Source organism: Phialemonium atrogriseum, assembly GCF_030411735.1.
Source record: "Phialemonium atrogriseum strain 8032-3 unplaced genomic scaffold QBC33scaffold_5, whole genome shotgun sequence".
Lineage (NCBI taxonomy): Eukaryota > Fungi > Ascomycota > Sordariomycetes > Cephalothecales > Cephalothecaceae > Phialemonium > Phialemonium atrogriseum.
In genome coordinates, this window is record NW_026848142.1 from 897,019 (window position 1) to 918,233 (window position 21,215).

The 21,215-nt window shown below is 55.3% G+C and overlaps 4 protein-coding genes across 4 annotated transcripts; 1 reads left to right on the forward strand and 3 right to left on the reverse strand.

Annotated features, from left to right (window-relative positions):
* Window positions 1-1,896: 1,896 nt before the first annotated feature.
* Window positions 1,897-3,725, reverse strand: QBC33DRAFT_311929 (Gti1/Pac2 family-domain-containing protein). The gene has a single exon (XM_060423492.1). The coding sequence runs from the start codon at window positions 3,525-3,527 to the stop codon at window positions 2,181-2,183; it is 1,347 nt and encodes a 448-aa protein (XP_060286306.1). The 5' UTR covers window positions 3,528-3,725; the 3' UTR covers window positions 1,897-2,180.
* A 4,650-nt stretch (window positions 3,726-8,375) lies between these two features.
* Window positions 8,376-10,268, reverse strand: QBC33DRAFT_603148 (uncharacterized protein). The gene has a single exon (XM_060432176.1). It carries the CDS (start codon window positions 9,931-9,933, stop codon window positions 8,848-8,850), a length of 1,086 nt encoding a protein of 361 aa, XP_060286307.1. The 5' UTR covers window positions 9,934-10,268; the 3' UTR covers window positions 8,376-8,847.
* Window positions 10,269-15,988: 5,720 nt separating this feature from the next.
* On the forward strand, window positions 15,989-18,482 carry QBC33DRAFT_311996 (major facilitator superfamily domain-containing protein). Its single transcript, XM_060423493.1, has 5 exons — window positions 15,989-16,720; window positions 16,780-16,831; window positions 16,890-17,101; window positions 17,167-17,585; window positions 17,645-18,482. The coding sequence occupies exons 1-5, from the start codon at window positions 16,174-16,176 to the stop codon at window positions 18,266-18,268; spliced, it is 1,854 nt and encodes a 617-aa protein (XP_060286308.1). The 5' UTR covers window positions 15,989-16,173; the 3' UTR covers window positions 18,269-18,482.
* A 734-nt stretch (window positions 18,483-19,216) lies between these two features.
* On the reverse strand, window positions 19,217-20,747 carry QBC33DRAFT_603160 (uncharacterized protein; the record flags this gene model as incomplete). The annotated part of the gene is made up of 3 exons (XM_060432177.1): window positions 19,217-20,115; window positions 20,170-20,434; window positions 20,549-20,747. The coding sequence occupies 3 exons, from the start codon at window positions 20,745-20,747 to the stop codon at window positions 19,704-19,706; spliced, it is 876 nt and encodes a 291-aa protein (XP_060286309.1). The 3' UTR covers window positions 19,217-19,703.
* Between the last annotated feature and the right edge of the window lie 468 nt (window positions 20,748-21,215).

The following is a 21,215-nucleotide window of genomic DNA, read 5'->3' on the forward strand; positions in this document are numbered from 1 at the left end:
TTTCTTTACCCGCGTTTCTCATGTTCGAACTAGAGTACGTAAAGTTGAGACCTATATTGGCCCATTATCGTACCTAGAGAGTGGAGGAAGTACGCTACGAATGAAATTTCTGACATATCCTTCCTTGTCTCTCGCCTCTTCACTCCAATCGCCAAGCATCAAGTTGTCTCCTTGCCGAGACCTTCATCTCGAAGCACGTCAGCCATACGGCCGAAGGGCCTGAGTCTAGCGTGATGATCCACATCAAACCGTAGGCCTCTCAGGGTGAAGCTCCAGGATGACTTTACTCGGCCAAGGTCAGCCAATCACCACGAGGCAACGTTGAGAGAGACTCGCAACCACGTCGTCTAGCCGACCTATTATTATCCCCACCTATATTAGTGCCAGGCCGGGCTCGGCCAAGCTCGCCGCCAGTGAAGCCGGCCTCAGATTTGGATCGTCCAATGCGCTTCCCCGGCTGTTAGGCCTGGTCTTAGCGCCGCTAGACAGGGCTTTCCTCTTGCCCGCCGTGCTAGGAGGCGGGTCGCTGTACCTCTCGCGGTCGGCGTAGTCTCGGGCAATCGCCTCTCGCCTAACCCTTCGGCCCAGCCGCCGTCCCTCCCTCCTGTCTCCGAACGCCACGTAACGGCCCTGTCTGTTTTGCCACCTCACATAGCGTCCCTCATCCGAAAACAAGTCAGGATCGATGACTGTCTAGCTAGGGGACGATCGATTGCGCCACCCTCGCCGCTTCTTTCTAGATCGGACCCTGCGATCAAATCATCATGACTTTGCCCCTTCCCCCGGCGCCTCCGTCTATTACGCTACCTTACCTCGGGTGTCAATCTTTAAGCATCGTCACTGTTGGTTCCCGCCTGTGCCTGTCATAGGGAGAAAATAGTCCGTCCTAAGTGAGGACTCTAAGACGATAGACGCCTATTCCAACGTCGACACAACGACTGGGCAAGTACCTCCCTTCGGCATCCTCCGCGGCTGACCCACTCCTTCACCCTGTCGAGGTTCTTTGGTGTCATATCCTGGACCCCCAACCATCTCGGGGAACCTGGAAGCACATCATGGGGTACCTACGTAGCAATGACACACCTTCCTCATCCGGCCTTTCGGCTGAGATGGAGGAACCTCGACCATATCGAGACACTCAACACTCCACACCTTGGGATGGCAAGTTCGCTTGCCAACCTCTTCGAACCCCTCCCTCGATGCCTTCTCCACTTACTCTCGCTCTCAATCTGATCCTCTGTCGTCTCTGCCGAGGAGGTGGTCTTGAGGCACTATGTTAGGCTGATCCTCTCAGAAGACGCCTGTTTATTGTGTGCCTATCACGATGCGCATCGTAGCGGATTGTCTAGCTAAGTACCTCGTCCTGAAGCGACCGGCGGCGCAGAAAGATCCCCTGTGCGCCCTCGAGTTTAGAGTTACAGGTCTCCGCCTCGCCAGCACCACCATCGTAGTGCCCCTCTCGTCAACACGTGAGGCGACCCATCGTCCAAGCGAACGGTGGTTAGCATCGCTTAAACGAACGGGGGTTAGGATAACGAAGATCATCTAAAGGAGATCATTCTAGTCTTCAACTTCCCATCTGTGGTGCGTGGGATGTATATTGACAACACGCCGGTACGTACCCATACCTACACTCCGTTATCAAGTTACACCTGAATGCGCCCATCCAACGGAAAAAAGCAGTCCAGATCCATCCCATCCAAGCCCAACCCAAATGCCCCCAAAATAAAAATGAAAAAGACCGCCCCGATTAGTCTACCTACACGCCCCCCTCGCCTCCTAGGTTCCGGGAAACGCCGTCCAGTCGCATCATACCCCCCACCTCCCACGGCTCTGCCATTGTTGGCTAACAAGCTCTAGGCGGCTAGTTGGGTGTGGTCCCCTCCTTTTTTTTTTTTTGGTCCCCCCCCATCCCCTACCTATCAATTCCGCGCCAGGAGGTAGGAAGTAAGCGCCGTTTCCCAGGATTTGCACACCCCCCCTCCCCAGAAAAGAAAGGCAGAGAGAGAAAAGAAAGAAGCGCGTATGCGGGTGTGGTGTGTATGTACAGAGTGTGGGATTGGGAGAGAGAGAGAAAGAAGGGTAGGGGAGGGGGTCAAATAATGAACCGGAATGAAAAGAAAGGGAAATGAGATAAAAAAGATATAGAAGGAATAGACAAAAAAAGGGTGTGTCTGAGACTACCCGACGGTGACAGAGTAGGCAAGATCAAACACCTGCCCGCCGTGGGCCGACTGGATGTCGCCGTAGATGGGCGCCCCGAGCCCGCCGCAGATGGGGTACCCGGCCGCGTAGGCGGGCATCGACCCGTGGTGCTGCTGCTGCTGGCCCGCGACGTGCGCGGCGAGGAGGTTCTCGTCCGCGGTGCTGTAGTGTTGGTGGTGGCGGGGGTGCTGATGGTGCTGGTTCTGGTGGTGGTGATGCTGCTGGTGGTGGTGGTGGTGGCCGCCGCCGCCCACCACCCCTTGCCTGGAGGGGAAGGAGACGAGGGACGACGGCGGGGGTGGTGGCTCGACACCGGTGGGAAGAACCAGCGGGTAGTAATTTGACGGCGGTGGCGGCGGTGCACCATCGCCGACAGGGCTGTTGGTGACGGAGGAGTGGTGGTGCATGCCCGCGAACTGGGGGGTGTGGCTCTCGCTCTTGTAGAACCCGTGCGTGTAGAAGCCGTCGGCGGCGGCGCCGAGGTCGTGGCCGTGGTTGCTGCTGCTGTTGGAGGAGTCCAGGGAGATGGTCGCCAGCGACGGGCGCCGGGACGCGGCGCTCTCGGCGTACGCGCTGTCGGCGTACGAGCCGTAGAGCATGTCGATGCTGTTGCTGCCGCCGCTGCCAGCGCCGCCGTTGGACGGCATCACGCCGTCGCCGGCGCCGAGGGGCAGGCACTCGGAATACCACTCTGAGCCCTCGCTCATGAGATCCTTCTCCTGGTCAACGGGGACCCGGAATCCCTCCTGAAAGACGAGCTCCGGGCGCGGGATGATGTTGCAGAAGGTCGAGTCCCAGGATGGCCGCGTTAGACGGCCGCTCTCGACGTCCTCGAGGGTGTAGTAGGCGACGAGGTGGTGGGGGACGCCGTTCAGCACGACCCTGATGATCTTCTTGACCAGGCCGCAGGGTTTGAAGGGGTACGAGTCGACCAGCGGGCCGATGAGGGCGTATTCCGCGTCAGTCTGGCCGTCGCTGGAGCCTCTCCGCTCCGAGTAGGGCGCCCTCCTCGGCCTCATGACTTTCCTCGTCATGCCGGGCAGGAAGGCTGTCCGCAGCTCGCGGTAGACCAGGAAGTTGCCCAGCACGCGGCTCGGGCTCCAGTGGCGGCCGTCGGTCCAGCGCTTGATGCCGGACGAGTACTCCTCGTAGATGAAGACGTTCCCGCTCTGGATCAGCCCCAGGCGCTCTCGGTCGTAGGGCCGGCGGGAGAGGTGATTTATCCTCCCTTGGAGACATGCCTCAAACAGGATCAGCGCGTCCATGGTGGTTGCGACATGCCCACTCCATGTCGCCTGAAGAGGGGCGGGTTCGCCTTGCATTGTGTGTGGTTTGCCGGGCGCGATATTGTGTACCAGGGGCAGGCGGCAGCTAGGACGAGGGTGGGAAGTGCCAATGCCTTGCCAGGATTTACGGTGGAGTGATGAAGGCTTTTAAAGACCTGCTGCGAGTTCAAGGATCGGAGCAGAGGCCGAGCCGGATGGATGTCTATCGTTCCTGAATCTCTCTGGACCGACCAATGCTGGTTGCAGATATGGACCTTGATAACCGGAAAGGGAAGGCCCGCAAATCTGGGGTGCTCAGGCGAGCTACCAAGGGAAGTGGAAGAATTGACTAGGTAGGTGGCCAGCAAGCTAGACCCGAACACTCCGCTCCTCTCAATGTTGACTCCAAACGTCGATGGCGATGTCATACAACACTAGCGCACAAATGCCAAGATGTCTAGAATAACCAGGGATTCCGGACACAGAACGAGGGAGAGGGGGCAGACAGGCCCCAATGTGCGAATGTTGCAAAGCCGGAAAAGCAATGCCTCAGGATGTATCAGTGGGTCGACGATGGGACTTGGGGGACCTCAGCGCAATAGCTGTGGAATGCTTGTACATTGCAGGTACCACTGCTAGTGCAGAAGCGAGCGATATTGCGCGGCCATGTGATTGGCTTTGCAGGAAGCTGACGTGACGGGCCTGGGCGTGAGGGATGAGGATGTACCTAAACGTTGTCGGTACCGGCGTACCTATTTGATGTCTTGCAGACGAGAATCAGGTATTCCAAGGCACCATAAACGCCACGGATTTCAAGATCCATGACCAGCCGAATCAGTCCGGAAGTGGCGTTGAGGGAGCACTTCGTACCTCCTTGTGCAATACATGTATGTAGGTAGCTGGCAGAGTCGTTCGGCTACATTGGCAGGGAGGGACCAGAACATTGAAGGTACACTAATCCGTACAGACATACACTCCAACTACGTAGTATCCAGAAATACGGCCGAGATTTTCGGTGATGCGCCGGAAAGGGAAAGGGTTCGTGCCAGTGGGGCACGCCAGCTTTTCCAGGCAATAGGCAATTTTGAACATGGACATCCATGCTTAGACTCTTCCTTAATGCTCCTAGGTCCTTCCTTGAAAGGATTGATTCAAGCTGCCATCCCTATTTGCCCTGAGTTGAGTTGTGATAGAAAACATAAACTTGGTGAGTCGGACCTGAGTTTCGTTGGATTGTCACGGCTTCGGGGCTTCCATTCCTAACCACCACCTACGTAGGTAGGTACCTATCCTAGGGCCCGCCTCGTTTCGTACCTGGCTGGCGGGACGACCTGGCACATACCGATGCGCGGTGACGGAGCTGATTGATGAGGTAGGTAGCTGAGCAAGATCACTCACTCACTGTTTCCAGCCAGAGACATTTGAACAGGACCAGGATCCGAATCCAAGTGCCGTCGGGCCAGGTGTGCAGCGACTGGCAACTGGCGGATTCAGCGCAAAGTCCACCTACGTATGCGTAGTTGTTGTGTGGAACGACTACTGCGGTAGATACCGGCCGGCGTCTCTGCGTTAGCCTGAATGCGGTTAACGGGATGTAGATCTGCCCGAAAGAGGAAGTGGTCTACTGGTCCAGGCCTTGAGAAAGCCACCAGTGGGTAATCCAACCCATGTCAGGTACTTATAGGCACCTCTAGTGTCGAACTACGTGTAAAACCTACCTAGGTACCAACCTAGCTGAGCTGTGATCACCAACCCAAGTCATCAAGTGCATGTCAGGATGTTATGTATGTATGCGTACAGTCACACGGCAGCCCCGCTGCGGGAGCTAGGAGGGGGAAGAGGCCTTCTTGGCAAGGTCGCGGTCGCTTGTGCTGATCTTCCACCCTTCCAACTTCCGGGGGCTTTCTCGAAGTTGCCGATCCCAGGTTTCCAAGTACCTTGTCCTGCATGCAATTCTCTACCCGGCACCTGGTACGGGTACAAGAACAGTCAATGTCCAGTGTGGTGTACGGATCCGTAGATCGGATCCGCAGATCACCTACGACATCCCCGTCGTCGCCATTCCGCTCACAGGGATCGCATCCGAACAATCTAGATACGGAAATATACCGCTTGCGGGGCAAGATCGGACAGAGAGAACAGATGGCTATTGCGTAGTAGGTCTGTGGAGATATATCCATCATCCTCGTGTGTTCTTTCGTTTGCCTCTGATGACCTCGGGACGCATGTGATGATGGATGATGCTATTTTGATCTCTGTCTTCCATGTCAGCGATCTGGGGCGAGGGCGTCTCCGAAAATAGTCGTCACGCAATCCTTGGGTGACAGCACTGCCGGAATTTGCCCATCTACGCTTCAATACACTGTATACCACAACAGGATTGTACAGCGTGCAACCTCTCTTCCACTCACTGCGTATCTTGGTCATTGTTGCTGCTGCCATGCAACCATGTCCTGATCAGACTCCTTGCCTTGTCGATCACCTCCAGTACCTTGATTTGACCCCTCAGCCCCTCAGAACCCCCACGGGAAAGTCTTAGTCTCTTCATGTGAGAGATGGGGATCGCCAACATATCAATTCCATGAGGGTTCTGTTGTTGGTTGCTTCTGCAGCTTGCTTCTGCTTCCGCGGCTCGGATCTGCACCAGCTTAAAAATAGCATGTAATCACCTCCCGGCCGTCCACCTGAGGATTCGACTGGACTCGCTCTCACGGAAGACAGGAATCGTCAGGGGGAGAGAACCGCTCACACCCCTGTAACTGCAGGCACTAAGGGCGAGCTGCTGCATCCGCGCCTGCCATAACTTCAGCGCTAGGCCCCTCCGGCAATAATACGGCCTCCTTGCAGCCCTACAGGTAAAGCCGTGTGTGTGGGAGTGTGTGTGTGTACTGCGGTATGTCTGTGTGTGTGTGTGTCTGTGTACGGTACTTCTCATAGCTTGGACCGGCCCTCGGGCCCCCACCATGCAATGCAAGATCGCGGAGGATCGCCGATACCCCCGTTGGCCCGTCGTCTGGAGGTGCCGGTTGAACCCCATCCGGGATGCAAGCCTCTTCCGCGTGCAGAAGCACCAGGGACCGCACAGGCTGAACATCGTACGATAAGGCAAGCAGCTCTCGCACAGCTGACTGCACAGCTGGCTGATGTCCCTGCCCAGTAGTATGTGGTCGGCAAGCGGTCCTCTTCGAGCAAACTGACCTGTCACACAGCCTAGACACGCTTACTTAGTAGTGGCTTGCCTAGCTACTGGCGCCGTTGCTAAGGTCTTGTCGACTCCGGATTGGTGACAAGTCAGGAGGAGGACGCTGTTTCCATTACTATTCCCTTTCCTCATTCGAACGAGACAGGTAACAAGTCTAACCGCTTGCGGTTCTCTTGTTGCTCTGCCAAGTTACGACGGAGGGAAATAACCTGACTTTGTTCGCGATATTTGCCTTGGCAACGTGTTTCTCTGACCTTTTTCTTTTGCCCCCCTCATTTCGTGCTCTTTTCTTTTTCGCGGCTGAGGAGCCACAAAACCTGGCTCGGATCCAATGGTATCCAATTGGACAAACTGCAAGTATCAGGATTAGATCAAGGAACAATTGTGCATCCAAAAGTTGGCCTCGTAGTGCAATGGCTCGCTCATGCTCGCTCTCCAACCTCGAACTGCCTGAAGAAAAACCACGCCACTACCCCCTCCCTGTCTTCCCTAAAATCCAGATGCTGGGCGGAGAGGAAATATTGCCCCGCTGCCAATACAACTGGCCCCAACCGCAAGCGGTAAATGCAACCAGCCAATCCGGTGGCCGCGCCAAGACCCTCCGATCCTCCTTCCTTCCCACCCACCCCAGCGCAAACAACAGCTCGGCAATCTGCAGACTCGAAGATCCTCGCATTGACGGGGGCGGAAATGTCCAATGAGATGCATCCGTGCACCTGCCAGGTCCTATCCGATCGGATCGTCATGCATCCGATCTAGAGGTAGTTGATTGCCCGCACGTCTGGGCAATTTCTCAGCCAAAACACGACTCCAGGAGTCCAGGACATCATGATGAGGGCTCAAGGCAATTTCTCCGACGACGGCCAATCGGCCAAGCTAGAATACGGCCCAATTCGAGTTGTTGGCTAGTCGGCTGATGACGTTTTGTGGACGAAGGATGAAGGGGCTAGACGACGTTGAACCGATAGGTACTAGGGATCGGCGACGCGGAGGCCGTTGGGCGGGTGGCGAACTCGCTGATCGTTCCCCTGACGGTTGTAGTTGGCGTGAAAGGTGACGGGAAGCCCTTATCAGGATGCGGGATTGTCGGCGGTTTGAGAGGGTGATTTCAATCAACGGAGTGAGATCATGAGGCGAGCTCGATAAGCAGTTCATGTTCCTCCCGTGTTCCTCTCGTGTTCCTCTGCTTGGATATTGACATGTGGTTGTCCCCGAGCATGCCGTAAAATACGATGGGCAGAGGGGAACGCGGCCCGATTTGATATCAGCAATTACATCACCTGGAAAAGTCGAGATTGTATGTTTCCGTCATCCAGTGTATAGCAAGCAATGGAAAATAATAAAATTGAAAGGGGAAAAGAGAGAGAGGGGAAAAGGAAAAAAAAAGGCAAAAAAAAGAATGACCCGATCTCAGACTCGAACTGAGGACCTGAGGTATAACTTGGACGACTTAGTGCTTCATGCGACCTACTGCGCCTACTCCCTCTGTGCTACCGCTACACTAATCGGGCGTTTTTTGTTGCTTTGGACGCTGCTTGACCTTGTATATAAAGGGCCAGACGGGGCGAAGGGGAAAGTGAGGGTGAAAGTGAAGAAAGAGTGATGATTCTTGGTGCTGCCTACGGAGTAATTACTTGTGACACTTCCTGCTGATGGTTCCCTGGCGGCGGCAAGGATGTCGGAGGGTCTGTACGACCAACGACATGAAGGATATTCTAGAAGCCACTTTGAACAGAAAGACAGCAGCACAGGTCCGACTAGAAGGGCAATCGAGTCGTGGAGCCGTGGAGCCGACATTGTCATCAGTTGCCATGCTCTGACCATGAGGAGGATCGAAAAAGGGGATCACATCGAGGCTGCGTTCCAATTCGTCTACGGTAAAAACAGAGAGGTAAATTAAACCGAGTAGTAAATTTAAACGAGCTATTGGCAAGACTCCTTCGGTAGCCCATCAAAGAAACCAGACCAAGCTTCCCCCTTGCGCGTCTCTTCCACTCCATCCAACAGCGCAATCCCGCGGGTCTTTGGCAAGACGACACCGCGGCCTTCCCCCATGAAGAATTAAACCCTCTTATAACACAACAAACACAACATCCCAAATCGCAGAGAGGATATCTCGCGGTAAAAACGGGAAAGCCAAAAAAAGAGCCCCTGGCAGCGCGGGGGAAAAATAATCTAGGCCGCGCAGGTACCGAAGGCGGGCTGGCATCCGGCGATTTTGGCGCAAAAGTAGTCGCTCTCGCCGCAGAACCCGAACTGCGAGCAGCAGGAACCGCCGGCCCACCCGATGCACGAGACGTTGTTCCCGCACGACCCGTCCGTGGTGGCGCGCTGCCCGGCCGGCAGCGCCGGCGCCGGCGCCGACGGCGTGGGCGCCGCCGTGGTTGTCGTGGGTGGGACGGAGACCGGCGGCGGGACAGAGACCGGCGGCACAGAGACCGGTGGCGGTGTGGAGGTCGGTCGCACGGGAGAGACGGGCGGCGCGGAGGTGGGCCGGACGGTGGAGGCTGGCGGCGGCACCGCGGAGGAAGCGGGCGGAGGCGGCGGAGGCGAGGCGCCGTCGTCCGGGGGAGCGGCGCCGCTGAAGCAGGCGCCGAACTGGGACCGGCACCCGGCGTTGCAGTAGGCGGCGCCGTCGCCGCAGTAATAGAACTGGGAGCAGCAGCTGCCGTGGGTGGAGCCGGCGCAGGTGGTGGTGTTGCCGCACATGCCGTTGGTGCTGGCGGTGAGGCTGCCCGTGGGCCTCGCGGGCGCGGTCGACGACGACGAGGACGAGGTGGGCCGTACGGTCGAGGTGGGGCTAGCTGGCGGTGGTGGCGGCGGCGGCGCGGCCGAGGTGCTGGAGGCTGGCGGTGGCGGGGGCGCGGCGGAGCTGGTGGAGGCTGGCGGCGGTGGCGGCGCGGCGGAGCTGGGCGTGGGGAGCGGCTGGCCCTCGCACCAGCCAAACGCGGTCTGGCAGCCCACGATGGCGAGGCAGAACTGGTCGCCCTCGCCGCAGTAGCCGAACTGTGAGCAGCACAGGTTGCCCGGGCATTTGGCGTTGGCGCCCGCGGCGCCGCACTGGCCGCCCGCCTGCCGCCGTTCGAGCTGCGCGAAGCTGTCGCTCACGCCGGCGAGGATGCCGCTGCCGGCGGCGAACACGTCGACTCCCCGGATCTGGCTGTCGCTTTCGCTGTTGATGCCGCCGCCGAGGGGTATGGCGCCATATGAGGCCCCCGCGAGACCTAGGGTCCCTACTAGGCCGATATTAGTCCACCGCATGGTTGGCCGCGTTCAGTCGGGGGGTGGGCGTATTTGGCGGGCTCGAATGCGGAGAGGGGAGGAGGCGAGGGAGAACGAAAAAAAGAACGAGGGAAGATTTGCGGTCGAGTTGGAGTTGGAGAAGTTCGAGGCATAAATGGCCTTTTCCTTCCCTTTTCCTCTTCGGTCTTTTCGCTCTCTTTTCTCTCTCCTTCCTTCCCTTTCTGCGGGATACCGTGGTGAGGAGGAAGCTATACTTGCGGATAATTGTTTGATAAATGGTAATAAGGAGAATGGGAATAAAAGGCCAACAAGGGGGGAGAATTATCTATGATAAGATGTCAGAGTAGCGGTCCTTGGGTGTCAGGGCAAAATTGACCCCAAGCCGGCAAAATGAGATGTCGGTCTGAATGGATCGCCAGGGCATGTGGTGATATGATCCTGCGTTAAACTGCCAATCGTGAATATATTGCCTCCCATGCCAGGGCAGCCAGGCTAATATCTCTCCGCATGCCGAGCGTACCGACACTGTACCAACAATATAAGGGGTAACAATTGTGAGGGTCATTGGAGTTCTCCTTTTGCCTGACAATTCTCAATTCACGGGCCTTGGCATGGCATAGATGTCGACGGATTTAGCCTTTACGGCGGAAGATGGCTCCGTCGTGACGCGCCGCTATCTGGCAGTTGCTCTCAGTGCAGTTCCCCTGTTCCCCCGCCAGGACCTACTCTATCGATCATCTCATCTGCCTCATCGACCCTCCATCTGTTCGCACTCCCGCACCCCATGTATGTATGCTCTATACAGATGTAATTATACTCTGTGCGAGTAGGCATTTGTTAATAATTATCTGGCCATACCTGAACAGCTGCACTGTGTCACCTGCAGGTTCGGAAACGAGTGGTCGAGGCCCTCACTTCAAGCCACCCACCCAATTTGTCCGGCCATGGTTACTCCTCTTTTCAAGGCTGCAGATGAAATCTGTCACCCGACTTTTTCGTCGTAATGGTGGTAGCCACGGAAGGAAAGATCCCCTTCATTCCGGCTTCTATGCGGACGGACGACCAAGACCAAAGCACACACGGTGGGCAACCGAGTGGCCGTCGCTCGGGCCCTCGGCTGCCACCTTAAAACCTGGAATTGCATATTGCAAGAGTCCCGGGGACGTCAGGAACAGAAGTGGGGGACCAGGTTAGGAAACTCACCTTTGGAGCGGATCGACGTTGGATCTCGGTGGACTCGGGGATGGTGGCTCTACATAACAGCTAGGACATGACCCTAATCTAGTCACTAGGGATTTCCATTTCCTTCTTCACACCTAAGCAGTTAATAATACCTTGAACTGAGCTAGGCTAAGCAAGGGCTAAGTGAAGGGTTTTTGTTGCGCTACCCTGGCTGTAGTTGCTATGGTTTGAGGAAGGCAGTAATGGAATTGCAAGGATGCATTTCTAGTCCTACTAGTTAATTAGTGCATTGCTATCTAGCTGCCCTTTTCCTGGCTTGCATTTAGAACATTATCGCTGAAGTTAACCTGAGTATGCATAAGTCAAATTTGTTCCATTCGAAGGTCCCTGCTTGGAGATCTCGTGGCTTTGTGTCAATTGGCATCGGTGCCCAGATCACCAACATAGAGGGGGTGAAAGCCGGCGACGCGTATGAGCAGACTGTAAAGCAGTCGCTAGTCATCAATAGCGAAGGGTGGAAAATGCCTGAGGGGCATTGAGGACCTGATTGTAGACCTAGCTGTCTGTGAACTAGGGATTATATTGATTGTGCAATGCATGCCCAGACTCTAATTACATCGTGTTCAAAAAGCAGTCCACTCAAATCTGCAACTCCATCTCGCTATTACCCTCCTCCTTCGCATTTATTTTCGGTTTCCACCATTCCGTTTGAAGCCAGCCTTCGAGTTGGTTGACGTCCATAAACTGGGCCGATACATCCGTGGGGGGAGCTGAATATGGCGCTCAATGTTTTCGTCCACAATTTGACGCTGCCTTGGTTCATCTACGTCCAGCATCTTGTCGATGCCGTCCCGAGATGAGACCATCTCGCTGGAGCCAGGGATATTCTTCCTGAGCTCAAAATGCCACGGCTTGAGAAATTTGAGGTAAAATAGCTGTCAAAATTCGAGATCTTGGGTGGGATTTATCCAGCCAACCACTCTGCCATAATTGTTAGCAGCGTTCACCAACTTACGAGGCCTAGTCAGGATAGGGAGTCAAAGCACTCGCTGACTTACCGGACAGCCGATTCAAGGTTTATGAAGGTTCCAATATCTTCACGAGCCAAGTCGGCCAACCACTGGGGATTTCGATGGAAAACAGCGATAGAAACGCCCCAAACCGCGTGACCCAGTAGCTCTCGGGCAAAGAAGAGAATTCGTGAGTAACTTTTTTCGCTCGGGTACCAGAGGATCCTCGTCTTCTGAGAATATTTCGTCCTTATAGCAGCAGTCGAGGGTATCACGCCAGGGAAATTGCTGAGGCAGATCGTCCTCCAGATTATAGACAAACAGTGACATTCCTGCAAGCCACGGCGAGTTCCTCCGCGCATCTTCCGACTGGTATTCGAGAGGGCAATGGGAACTATAAATGTGATATCTGAACTGGGTAGAAGGTTTTGGTGGATGAGGGTTTGGCACATTCGTGCGCCTCAGACCGTCATGTCCCCGCCACCTGGGAATGACTATAACTACACAGGGGTAATCGGGTCTGGTTGGATGGGGAAGCTTTGGATGGGGAAGCTTTGGATGGGGAAGCTTTGGACTGGACTGCGAACTGGACTGCGAACTGGTTCGTTTGGTGTCTGTGAAGACGCGGCGAATCTTCTGCCATAGAGTGCCATTCTCTGTGCCGGACGATGTTGGATTGGTGAAATCTTTGGCATCGCTAGGAACTTCTTTTTCGGATCGAAAATCCTGAGGGATTGCCCCCCTTTTCGGGGGCCGGATAAGGCGGAGGTGGCTGCCAGTTGTCCGGTGGTTGCTAGCTGTCGTCTTCCTCTTTCTGAGGCTTTTGGTCAAACATCCTCAGGAGCTTGCCAGTGCTAGGAGGGTTGGTTAAGGAGGCAATCAGAAAGAAGTTCGGTGTTATTTTGTAGAATCACGTCTCCTCCAAGGGGAGAGAACTCTGGTTTTATATGTTACTCTTATGATGTGATTTTGAGTTCATGGGTACATCCAAGTTTTGGAGATTGCGTTTACATTAATCCTATGATAAATGTAGACTTTGAAGCAATTTAGGCAGCCTTTCTGCTAACGACTGGAAGGTAAAATCCGATATTCTCATCGCCACGCCGGAGGTCAATCCTGCTTGACTGCTCCAAAAGCTCAATCATATCTCGAAAAGGCATATCGGATGAACGTGAAAGCAGAGAAAAGCAAGCTGAACCCGCATAATGGAAAAAAATGCACCAAGCGTCAGGAGACGTGCCTGGTCCCATTTTCCCCTGAAAAGAAAACAACCTTCTTAATAGCAGTGACGATAGACCTCGGCAAAACGGAATGCAACCTCCGTCGTCTCCTCCGATATGCCAAGGTCGCGTACGGCGGCTCTTCTCGACCTCCTCTGCGTCGTCTCCACCGGCCAGAGATTCTCAATGAGCCTTTCCTCGATATCTGGGCTGTTCAAGTTCTTATTGCGTCTAGAGGTACGTCAAATATTTCACGGGTGCGCGAACATGGTGCTAGCGCCGTCCTTCCCGGGGAACATTGAAGGGCAAATAGCGCGGCCGGCCCACACTAGCCTGTTATATTCAAGGTGTGAGGATGGTATTATAGCGTAGATAGGGAGGCTGTAAAAGAAGTTGTTGATATTGGACGTGATGAAATAGTTGATGATATTCGGAAGGATCTACGGGCCAGGGTCCTGCGGGCCACTTTCTATTTGCAGCCAATAGATTCCATGCTTCTGCCCCACCGCGTCAGTACCTTCCGCCGTCCTCCCAGCACCTTCCTCAAGTTGACCGCAACGTCCTTACCTAGGTAGGTACCTAGGGTTTGAAGAAGGAGAGACTCAATGGAGCTGCGTCCCTGGGGTTTAAAATCCCCTTTCTGTTCCGTTCACCTCCTCTTTCTTCTTGTTCTTTTCCGCAGTCCTCTCCATCTCTATCACCACATCACCAGCTGCGTCCACCGCCAGATGCCAGGTCTATCCAAGGTTAGCTATATCCCATCCCATCCCATCCCATCCCATCCCATCCCATCCCATCCCATCCCATCCCATCCCATCACAATTATCCACAGCCACAGAGCACCTATATTAACAATCGCGTGACAGAGCATCAACCAATACAACTATACCAACATGTCGAGCCACAACCCTCACAACCCCTACGTGACCGACGAACACCCTTTAACAAACCTCACCCCACGTGACGCAAGCAGATCACGTGGCTCACACACGCCCGCCCAAACACAGCCCAGCTTCCAGACGGTTCGACGGTACCAATCTGCTTCTGTCCTTGTGGCGCCGTAAGCCACCTCGTTTCACCCGCCCCGGCCGGATCGGAGGGGGGTGCCCCGAGGGCAGTGCAGGTTGGCCGATGGAGACGGTGGAGGAGGGGAGGGGGGGGAGCGGGAAGGGGGCAGGTTGGCCGGTGGAGATGGTGGAGGAGGGCAGTGGCGGGTTGGACTGGGTATCTCGCCGTCACGCTTTCGCGGGTCGGTAAGTTACACCCCAATCCTAACCCTGATAGTCGCCCTCGCTAATTTGCATTTGAGGCCTGGGCTGGGAGGTGTGGTTTTGGGGGCCCGGCATGGGGGCTGCCGCTTTCTTTTTATTTATTGATGTAGCATTGTTCGTGATGGTCGGCGGGCCTGGTGGGGTAGCGGGTTTTTTTTCTGACTTTTAAAGCGTTGTGGCTGGCGGCGGGCGGGTGGGCAAGCCTGTAAATCAATACAGCGTTGTTTTTCTCTGCATCCTGGCTTTTCCGTATTTTTGCATGTCTCTTGGACATCCCATCAAAGGCGGTTTCGCTTCTCGGAGAAGAGCGGGCGGCGGTTGGCCGGGTCGGATGGGCGGCGGGTAGTTAAAAGTGTTTCAATGAATCAATAAGAGCTTGTCTCTGCGGACAGGGCTCTGCTGGGCAGGGGTTCCGGGCTGCCAAAAATATCTAGACAGTTGGAGTACGACGGCGATGGCAGAGCAGAGACGGCGACAGCAAGAGTGCTTTGGCAATAGCGCTAGCGATGGCTAGCCAAATGCCCCTGCCTTAACAGTTAAATGTCCCTGCCTGAATAGCTGAATGCCCCTGCCTGAATACCTAAATGCCTCTACCCGAACACCTAGATGCCCTGCCCGCGGAGACAACCTCTCAATAAAGCGTTGTTCCTCTCTGCATCCTGGCTTTTCCGTATCGGGTACAGGGTTTGCATGTCTCCTGGACATCCTCATCAAAGGCGGTTTCGCTTCTCGGACTGAATAAGGTAGCGAAGAGCGTGCGGCAGGCCAAGTCGGCACTGAGAATTCTTAAATATTTTAGCGCGAAGGCTACCTTGAGGGATCCTTGTCGAGGGTGTCGTGATGTATCCACCATGACGTCCTGGAGCCGTTCGCCCCAGGGATTGTGATGTAAAATTTGCGTTTGCTTTTCTTGAAGGCCTCTGACCCGAATCTCTTCTACGACTGTCAATAATCCTCCCACAATCAAGGATAGACCACGGATGTGTTGAGATTCCAACTCGACACTTGCTCCCAGCATCATTATGTTCAATGACCAGGTCGGCTGCCGAGATCGGAGCGTCTTCCAGGTCTTTTGTGGGGAACGCGCGAGAGACCGAATGGACCGAATTCGTAGGTGGAGCCTTTGCCTCGATTCGAAATCGGCCTTTCGGCCTTAGAGACCCACCCCGACCGGGCGTGGGCCTCGTCGTCGGACGGAGCCGCATGGTCTGGGCAGGGCGCCGGCCATGCTCTGGTCTTGTATTGGCTGAAACGCAGTTTCAATCCGAGTCAACGGGACCCAAACTATCAAACTAGCGGGCCAACCCTTCCATTTACCTTTGGGCCCTATAGCAAGCCCAACACCGTGATATCACCGAGTGGGGGCGAACCTGAAAATTGTGCCAAACACACTCACCGGGACATAACCGAGGTAACCTACCATCTCTCTGGTGATCTTGTACCTGACATATATAAGAAAGATGGCTTCCCCTGGAATAGCTCACTTACATCTCGCCTCCCATTCCGCTGATCGCTACCCCTTCCTGCCAAGTCACCACGACAACATCACAATTGTTATCACCATCCCACAACAACATGGATGAGGCACTACCCGCCCCCCAACCTACCCACTCATCCCCGACAATACCTCCAGAGCATAACCTCCACTATGCCACCACCACCACAACCACTCCGTCGGGCAGCCACCCGGCCGCCCACGCACCACCCCACCACCGCGCCTCCACCTCCAGCTCGCACCGGGCCCGAAGGTCCAGCTCCACAAAGGCGGCGCGCGACCCGAACCTAGACATCAACCTGCCGTACCGCACCCTGACGTCCGGCGCCAACCTGGACGAGTACCGCGTCCAGACCGCGGCGGGCGAGATCCCGGGCCCGGCCCCGGCCCCGGGGGGCCGCCAGTACAAGCTCGTGACGTTCCTCCCCGACGACCCGGAGAACCCCAAGAACTGGAGCAAGGCGTACAAGTGGTACTGCACCATGGTCGTCGCGCTGACGTGCTTCGTCGTCGCGTTCGCGAGCAGCGTCATCACGGCTGATGTCGGGGGCGTCGTGGAGGAGTTCGGGGTTAGCTACGAGGTCGCGTTGGTCAGCATCTCGGTCTTCGTCGTTGGGTTTGGAGTTGGTAAGTAGGAGATCAGATAGTATGGATTTGTCGTGCTGTTGCTGACGAAAGCTCAATAGGGCCCATGGTTTTTGCGCCGTTATCTGAGGTGTTTGGCAGAAGGGTCATATAGTGAGTGCCGCTCCCTGTTTTTCTCTCTCCTCTTTCCAGCGGCTAACCCGCATCTCAGTGGTTCCACGCTCTTTATGGCAGTAATATTCATCATCCCCTGCGCCGTGGCGAAGAACATCGAGACCTTGTTGATCTGCCGAGCCATCGATGGCATTGCCTTCTCGGCACCCATGACGCTCGTCGGAGGCACACTGGCGGATCTCTGGCGAAACGAGGAACGCGGTGTCCCCATGGCCGCGTTTTCCGCAGCCCCCTTTATCGGCCCCGCAAGTATGATCCCCCTTTCCCTTGGTGCATGAACTTGGAATGCAAAAGCTAACCGATCAATAATATAGTCGGTCCATTGGTCGGTGGGTTCCTAGCTGACGCAAAAGGCTGGCGCTGGCTGTACTGGATCCAGCTCATCCTCGCCGCCGCCGTCTGGATCCTCATCACCTTCACAGTTCCCGAGACATACACCCCGACGATCCTAGCCAGGCGAGCCAAGAAGCTGCGCAAGGAGACCGGCGAGTCGGACCACGTCACTGAGCAGGACCTCGACATGCGTCCCCTGACCGAGCGGCTGGGCATTTTCCTCATCCGGCCCTTCCAGCTCCTCTTCCGCGAGCTCATCGTCTTCCTCATCAGCATTTACATGTCGGTCCTCTACGGGCTCTTGTACATGTTCTTCGTCGCCTTCCCGATCATCTACCAGAAGGGCAAGGGATATTCGGCGGGTAAAACGGGCCTCATGTTCATACCCGTCGCAGTCGGCGTAAGCTTTTCTCCCACCACGAATAGCCGTTCCAGCCCACTAACATAAATCAATCACAGGTCCTTCTCTCAGCAGTGTGCTCCCCGATCGTCAACAAGCACTACCTGACCCTCGTTCGCAAGCACAACGGCCACCCGCCGGCCGAGGCGCGCCTCGTGCCCATGATGCTCAGCTGCTGGCTGATCCCGATCGGGCTCTTCATCTTCGCCTGGTCGTCGTACCCGCAGCTGTCGTGGGCGGGGCCCGCCATGGGCGGCTTCCCCGTCGGCTTCGGCTTCATCTTCCTGTACAACTCGGCCAACAACTACATGGTGGACTCGTACCAGCACCAGGCGGCGTCGGCGCTCGCGGCCAAAACCTTCATCCGATCCTTCTGGGGCGCCGCCGTCGTCCTGTTCACCGAGCAGATGTACGACCGCCTGGGCGACCAGTGGGCCTCGAGCCTGCTGGCTTTCATCAGCCTTGCCTGCTGCGCCATCCCGTTTCTGTTCTGGCGGTACGGTGCCAAGATCCGGGAGAGGAGCAAGTATGCGTACTCGGGCGACGATGAAGGGACTGGTTCGGCGGCGTCGTCGTCCGAGGATGATGTCGAGAAGGGGAAGGGGGCGCCGGCGGATCCGGAGCAGCTTGTTCACGATGAGGAGGATTTGAGGAGGGCGAGGAGCTATGTTAGCAATCCTTGAACAACTGGATAGGAGAAGAAAAAAGGAAAGGGAAAGTCAGACACCAATCATTCTCAAGGGTCTGGTGTGGGTGAGAGTGGAGAGAGAGTTAATGCATATTGCCACGATTTTTATCATCATACCCAATAGAGATTTAATAGAACAGTACAAGATGTTAAAGAAAGAGATGATTAATAGAGAGGGCATCCCAGGTTATCCTGCCATTCCATGTTTGTTCGTTGTCCCTCGTAGCATCCCAGAGTAGCTGCAAACTGACCAACCTGTCGGTGGTGTTGTTTCAAGGACCTTGAAAGTGACATTTGTCTCCGCAGGAAGGGGCATTAAGCTATTCGGGTAGGGGCGGCTAGGTATTCGGGCAAGGCCGCTCAGCTATTCAGGCAGGGGCGCTTAACTGTCAGGCAGGGGCATTTAACTGTTAGGTAGGGGCATTTAACTGTTAGGTAGGGGCATTTGGCTAGCCGTCTCTGTTCCTGTTGCCATCGCCCTTGCCGTCGTGCTCCAACTGTCTTAAGGATTTCTGGCAGCCCGGAACCCTTGCCCAGCATAGAACTCCTGCCTGAATAGCCAAATGCCCCTGTCCTCGGAGACAAGCTCTTGTATAAACCAACTGGAAACCCGAAGAAGATCCCAGTATAAGTCGAGATTGCTTGTGTACGGGCTGGGCAATGCCGCTGCACATGCTGCAGAAGCGGCAGCAAACAAGGTGGTAGACAAGGACGTGATTCTCTGGATCCCAGGCTAATGGCCGCCTTCAACGCCCATGATGACTCGGCCCCAAGGATCTAGCCACCAAATAGCCACCTAATTGCGAATAGCTTCCTTGTTCACTGCGCCGATACAACTTCCCGGCTCGGCCCCCTTTGCATTGTCTTGGCTCTTCTCCAACAGCAACCCCTCAAAGCAATAAATATGGGCCAGCTTAATTCATATAAGCCTGGTAGTACAAGAGCCCGATCGATGTCCCTGCATAAGAAGCCTTCTATAAAGCTGCATACCGAGATTGGGATTCGAGATCTCGTCATATAATTAATTCCACCTTGAAGACCAGGGGGGCAATCCGGAGCTCCGTTGGACATTTACCACATCATCCGTCTAGCTCAAAATTGAGAGGGGAAACGAGCCTAGTTCTTATTTCTCGGCTCGCTGAAGCTCGGCAGTTGACGGCATTGATTTCTCTGGTGTTTCTGGAAGTGGGATGGATCAGGCTAATATATGAATGGAGATGATAATAACTCATCCGGATCCCCCACAGGGATCATGCTGCAGGTACCGGCCGGTAGTTGCAAATAACTTCTGCAGCCTCATTTCGCGCTGGGCAAGTCCGAAAACAATGCCACGAGCAGTAGGGAACCATGGCCCAGGTTGTGTTCTATCTTGGGTGGCATCGGGTTCGGTAGCTTGCGTGCGGACCATAGAGAACCAGGCGCTAAAACGATCACAACCCATCTCCCGCCTGTCCCGTTCTCATGTCCCAATAACCCAGCCCGGCCTTGTGCGTGCCCCATCTGGTGAAATCGCACCAGATATCCTCGCCAGAGACGCGTCCGCCGATCTCATAAGGTGTCATGGAGTCCTCTGCAACGATGGGGAAAAGGGACTCGACTAGACTCTCCACAGCGATATTGAAAAAGCCACGCCAGTGGAAACCCTCCGTATCATCGCCTTCAGTAAGGTGTTGTCTAACTGCCTGTGTGGAAATGGCGATGACGAACGGGATATTTGTCCTATATTGTCGCTTGGCTGTCGACGGCTGTGGGGAGTCAAGGATCGAGTCCAGGGACGATGGCGTAACGTACAGACATAGGCTATGATTCAATCCAGAGGGTGGAGTGGAGGAGGCGTATGCTCTGTTGCGGAAAGTGAGACCATGTACGATCAAAAGGGGAGGAAGAGAGCCTCACCGTGCAATGGACGGAATATCACCGTCTCCCTTCCTGATGTCTTCGACCCACTGAAACGACATGTTCGAAATGCACTCGTCAAGCCTTTCGTGCCCGCAGTAGGGATTGAGGGTATCAAGAACGATCTGCAGGAACCGCTCCTTACAAGCCGCCCACCGCGCGGCATCGACAATCTCGGGGCTCTTGAAGACCATGAAACCCCACCGGTCCCGACTCATGGTCTCAATGAAGGGAGGTTCTTTGACCACCCTCGCCGCTTCGTTGCCTATACGATTGGGATTAGCATGCTAAGCAAGACACCGCGGTATGTGAAATTGGACTCATGTTGTTGTCACGTTCCGCCGCCCCTTCTTCCCCCTTCTCTACCATAGGTAGTTACCTGGAGCGTCCGCCTCTCGCCTAAACATCTCGTCAAAAAACTGGTCAAATCCCTGCTGCCCGATATCAGCCCTCAGACCCTCGCGGAATACACCCCTCTGGTCGTCAGTCAGGTTGTTGATTTCCCCGCTCAGGGCCGCGTTGAGCATGCGCTCCCGGTCCCAGCCCTCGGGGTAATATGCGGGAGTTGGCTTAGCCATGTTCGAGGCGGTCCGTTTGGTATCTGGCTTGATTTGCTGTGATGGGGAGGATAGGCTTGTTCACTTGAGGAATGTTGCGCGTCGATGCCGTAATAAGCGGAAAGGAGAGAATGGCCGGGCGGGTGACACTGGCCCCCACAGGGTGAGCGAGGTTGGGCAAACCGTCAGGTGACTTTAGTGAGACAGTGGCAACCTGCCTGCATAACCCCAACATTGACGACTTCGGTGAATGATGCTGCGGTTATTTATGTTAGAATTGGCGCGTTCGGCTTGAAGTTGGTATTTAAAGGGTTTGAGTGGAAGGAAGAACTGGAGTTTTGCCCTATGCACCTTTGACATAGTCGTACTATGGATACCCCAATGCCGCGGCAACAGTAGAGAAGATCCTCCACATGGCAGCCAGGGCTTCGAAGGCGGCATTGTACGAGCCTTTTGTCTGAACAAGCTGCATATATTGGAACTTGCTGC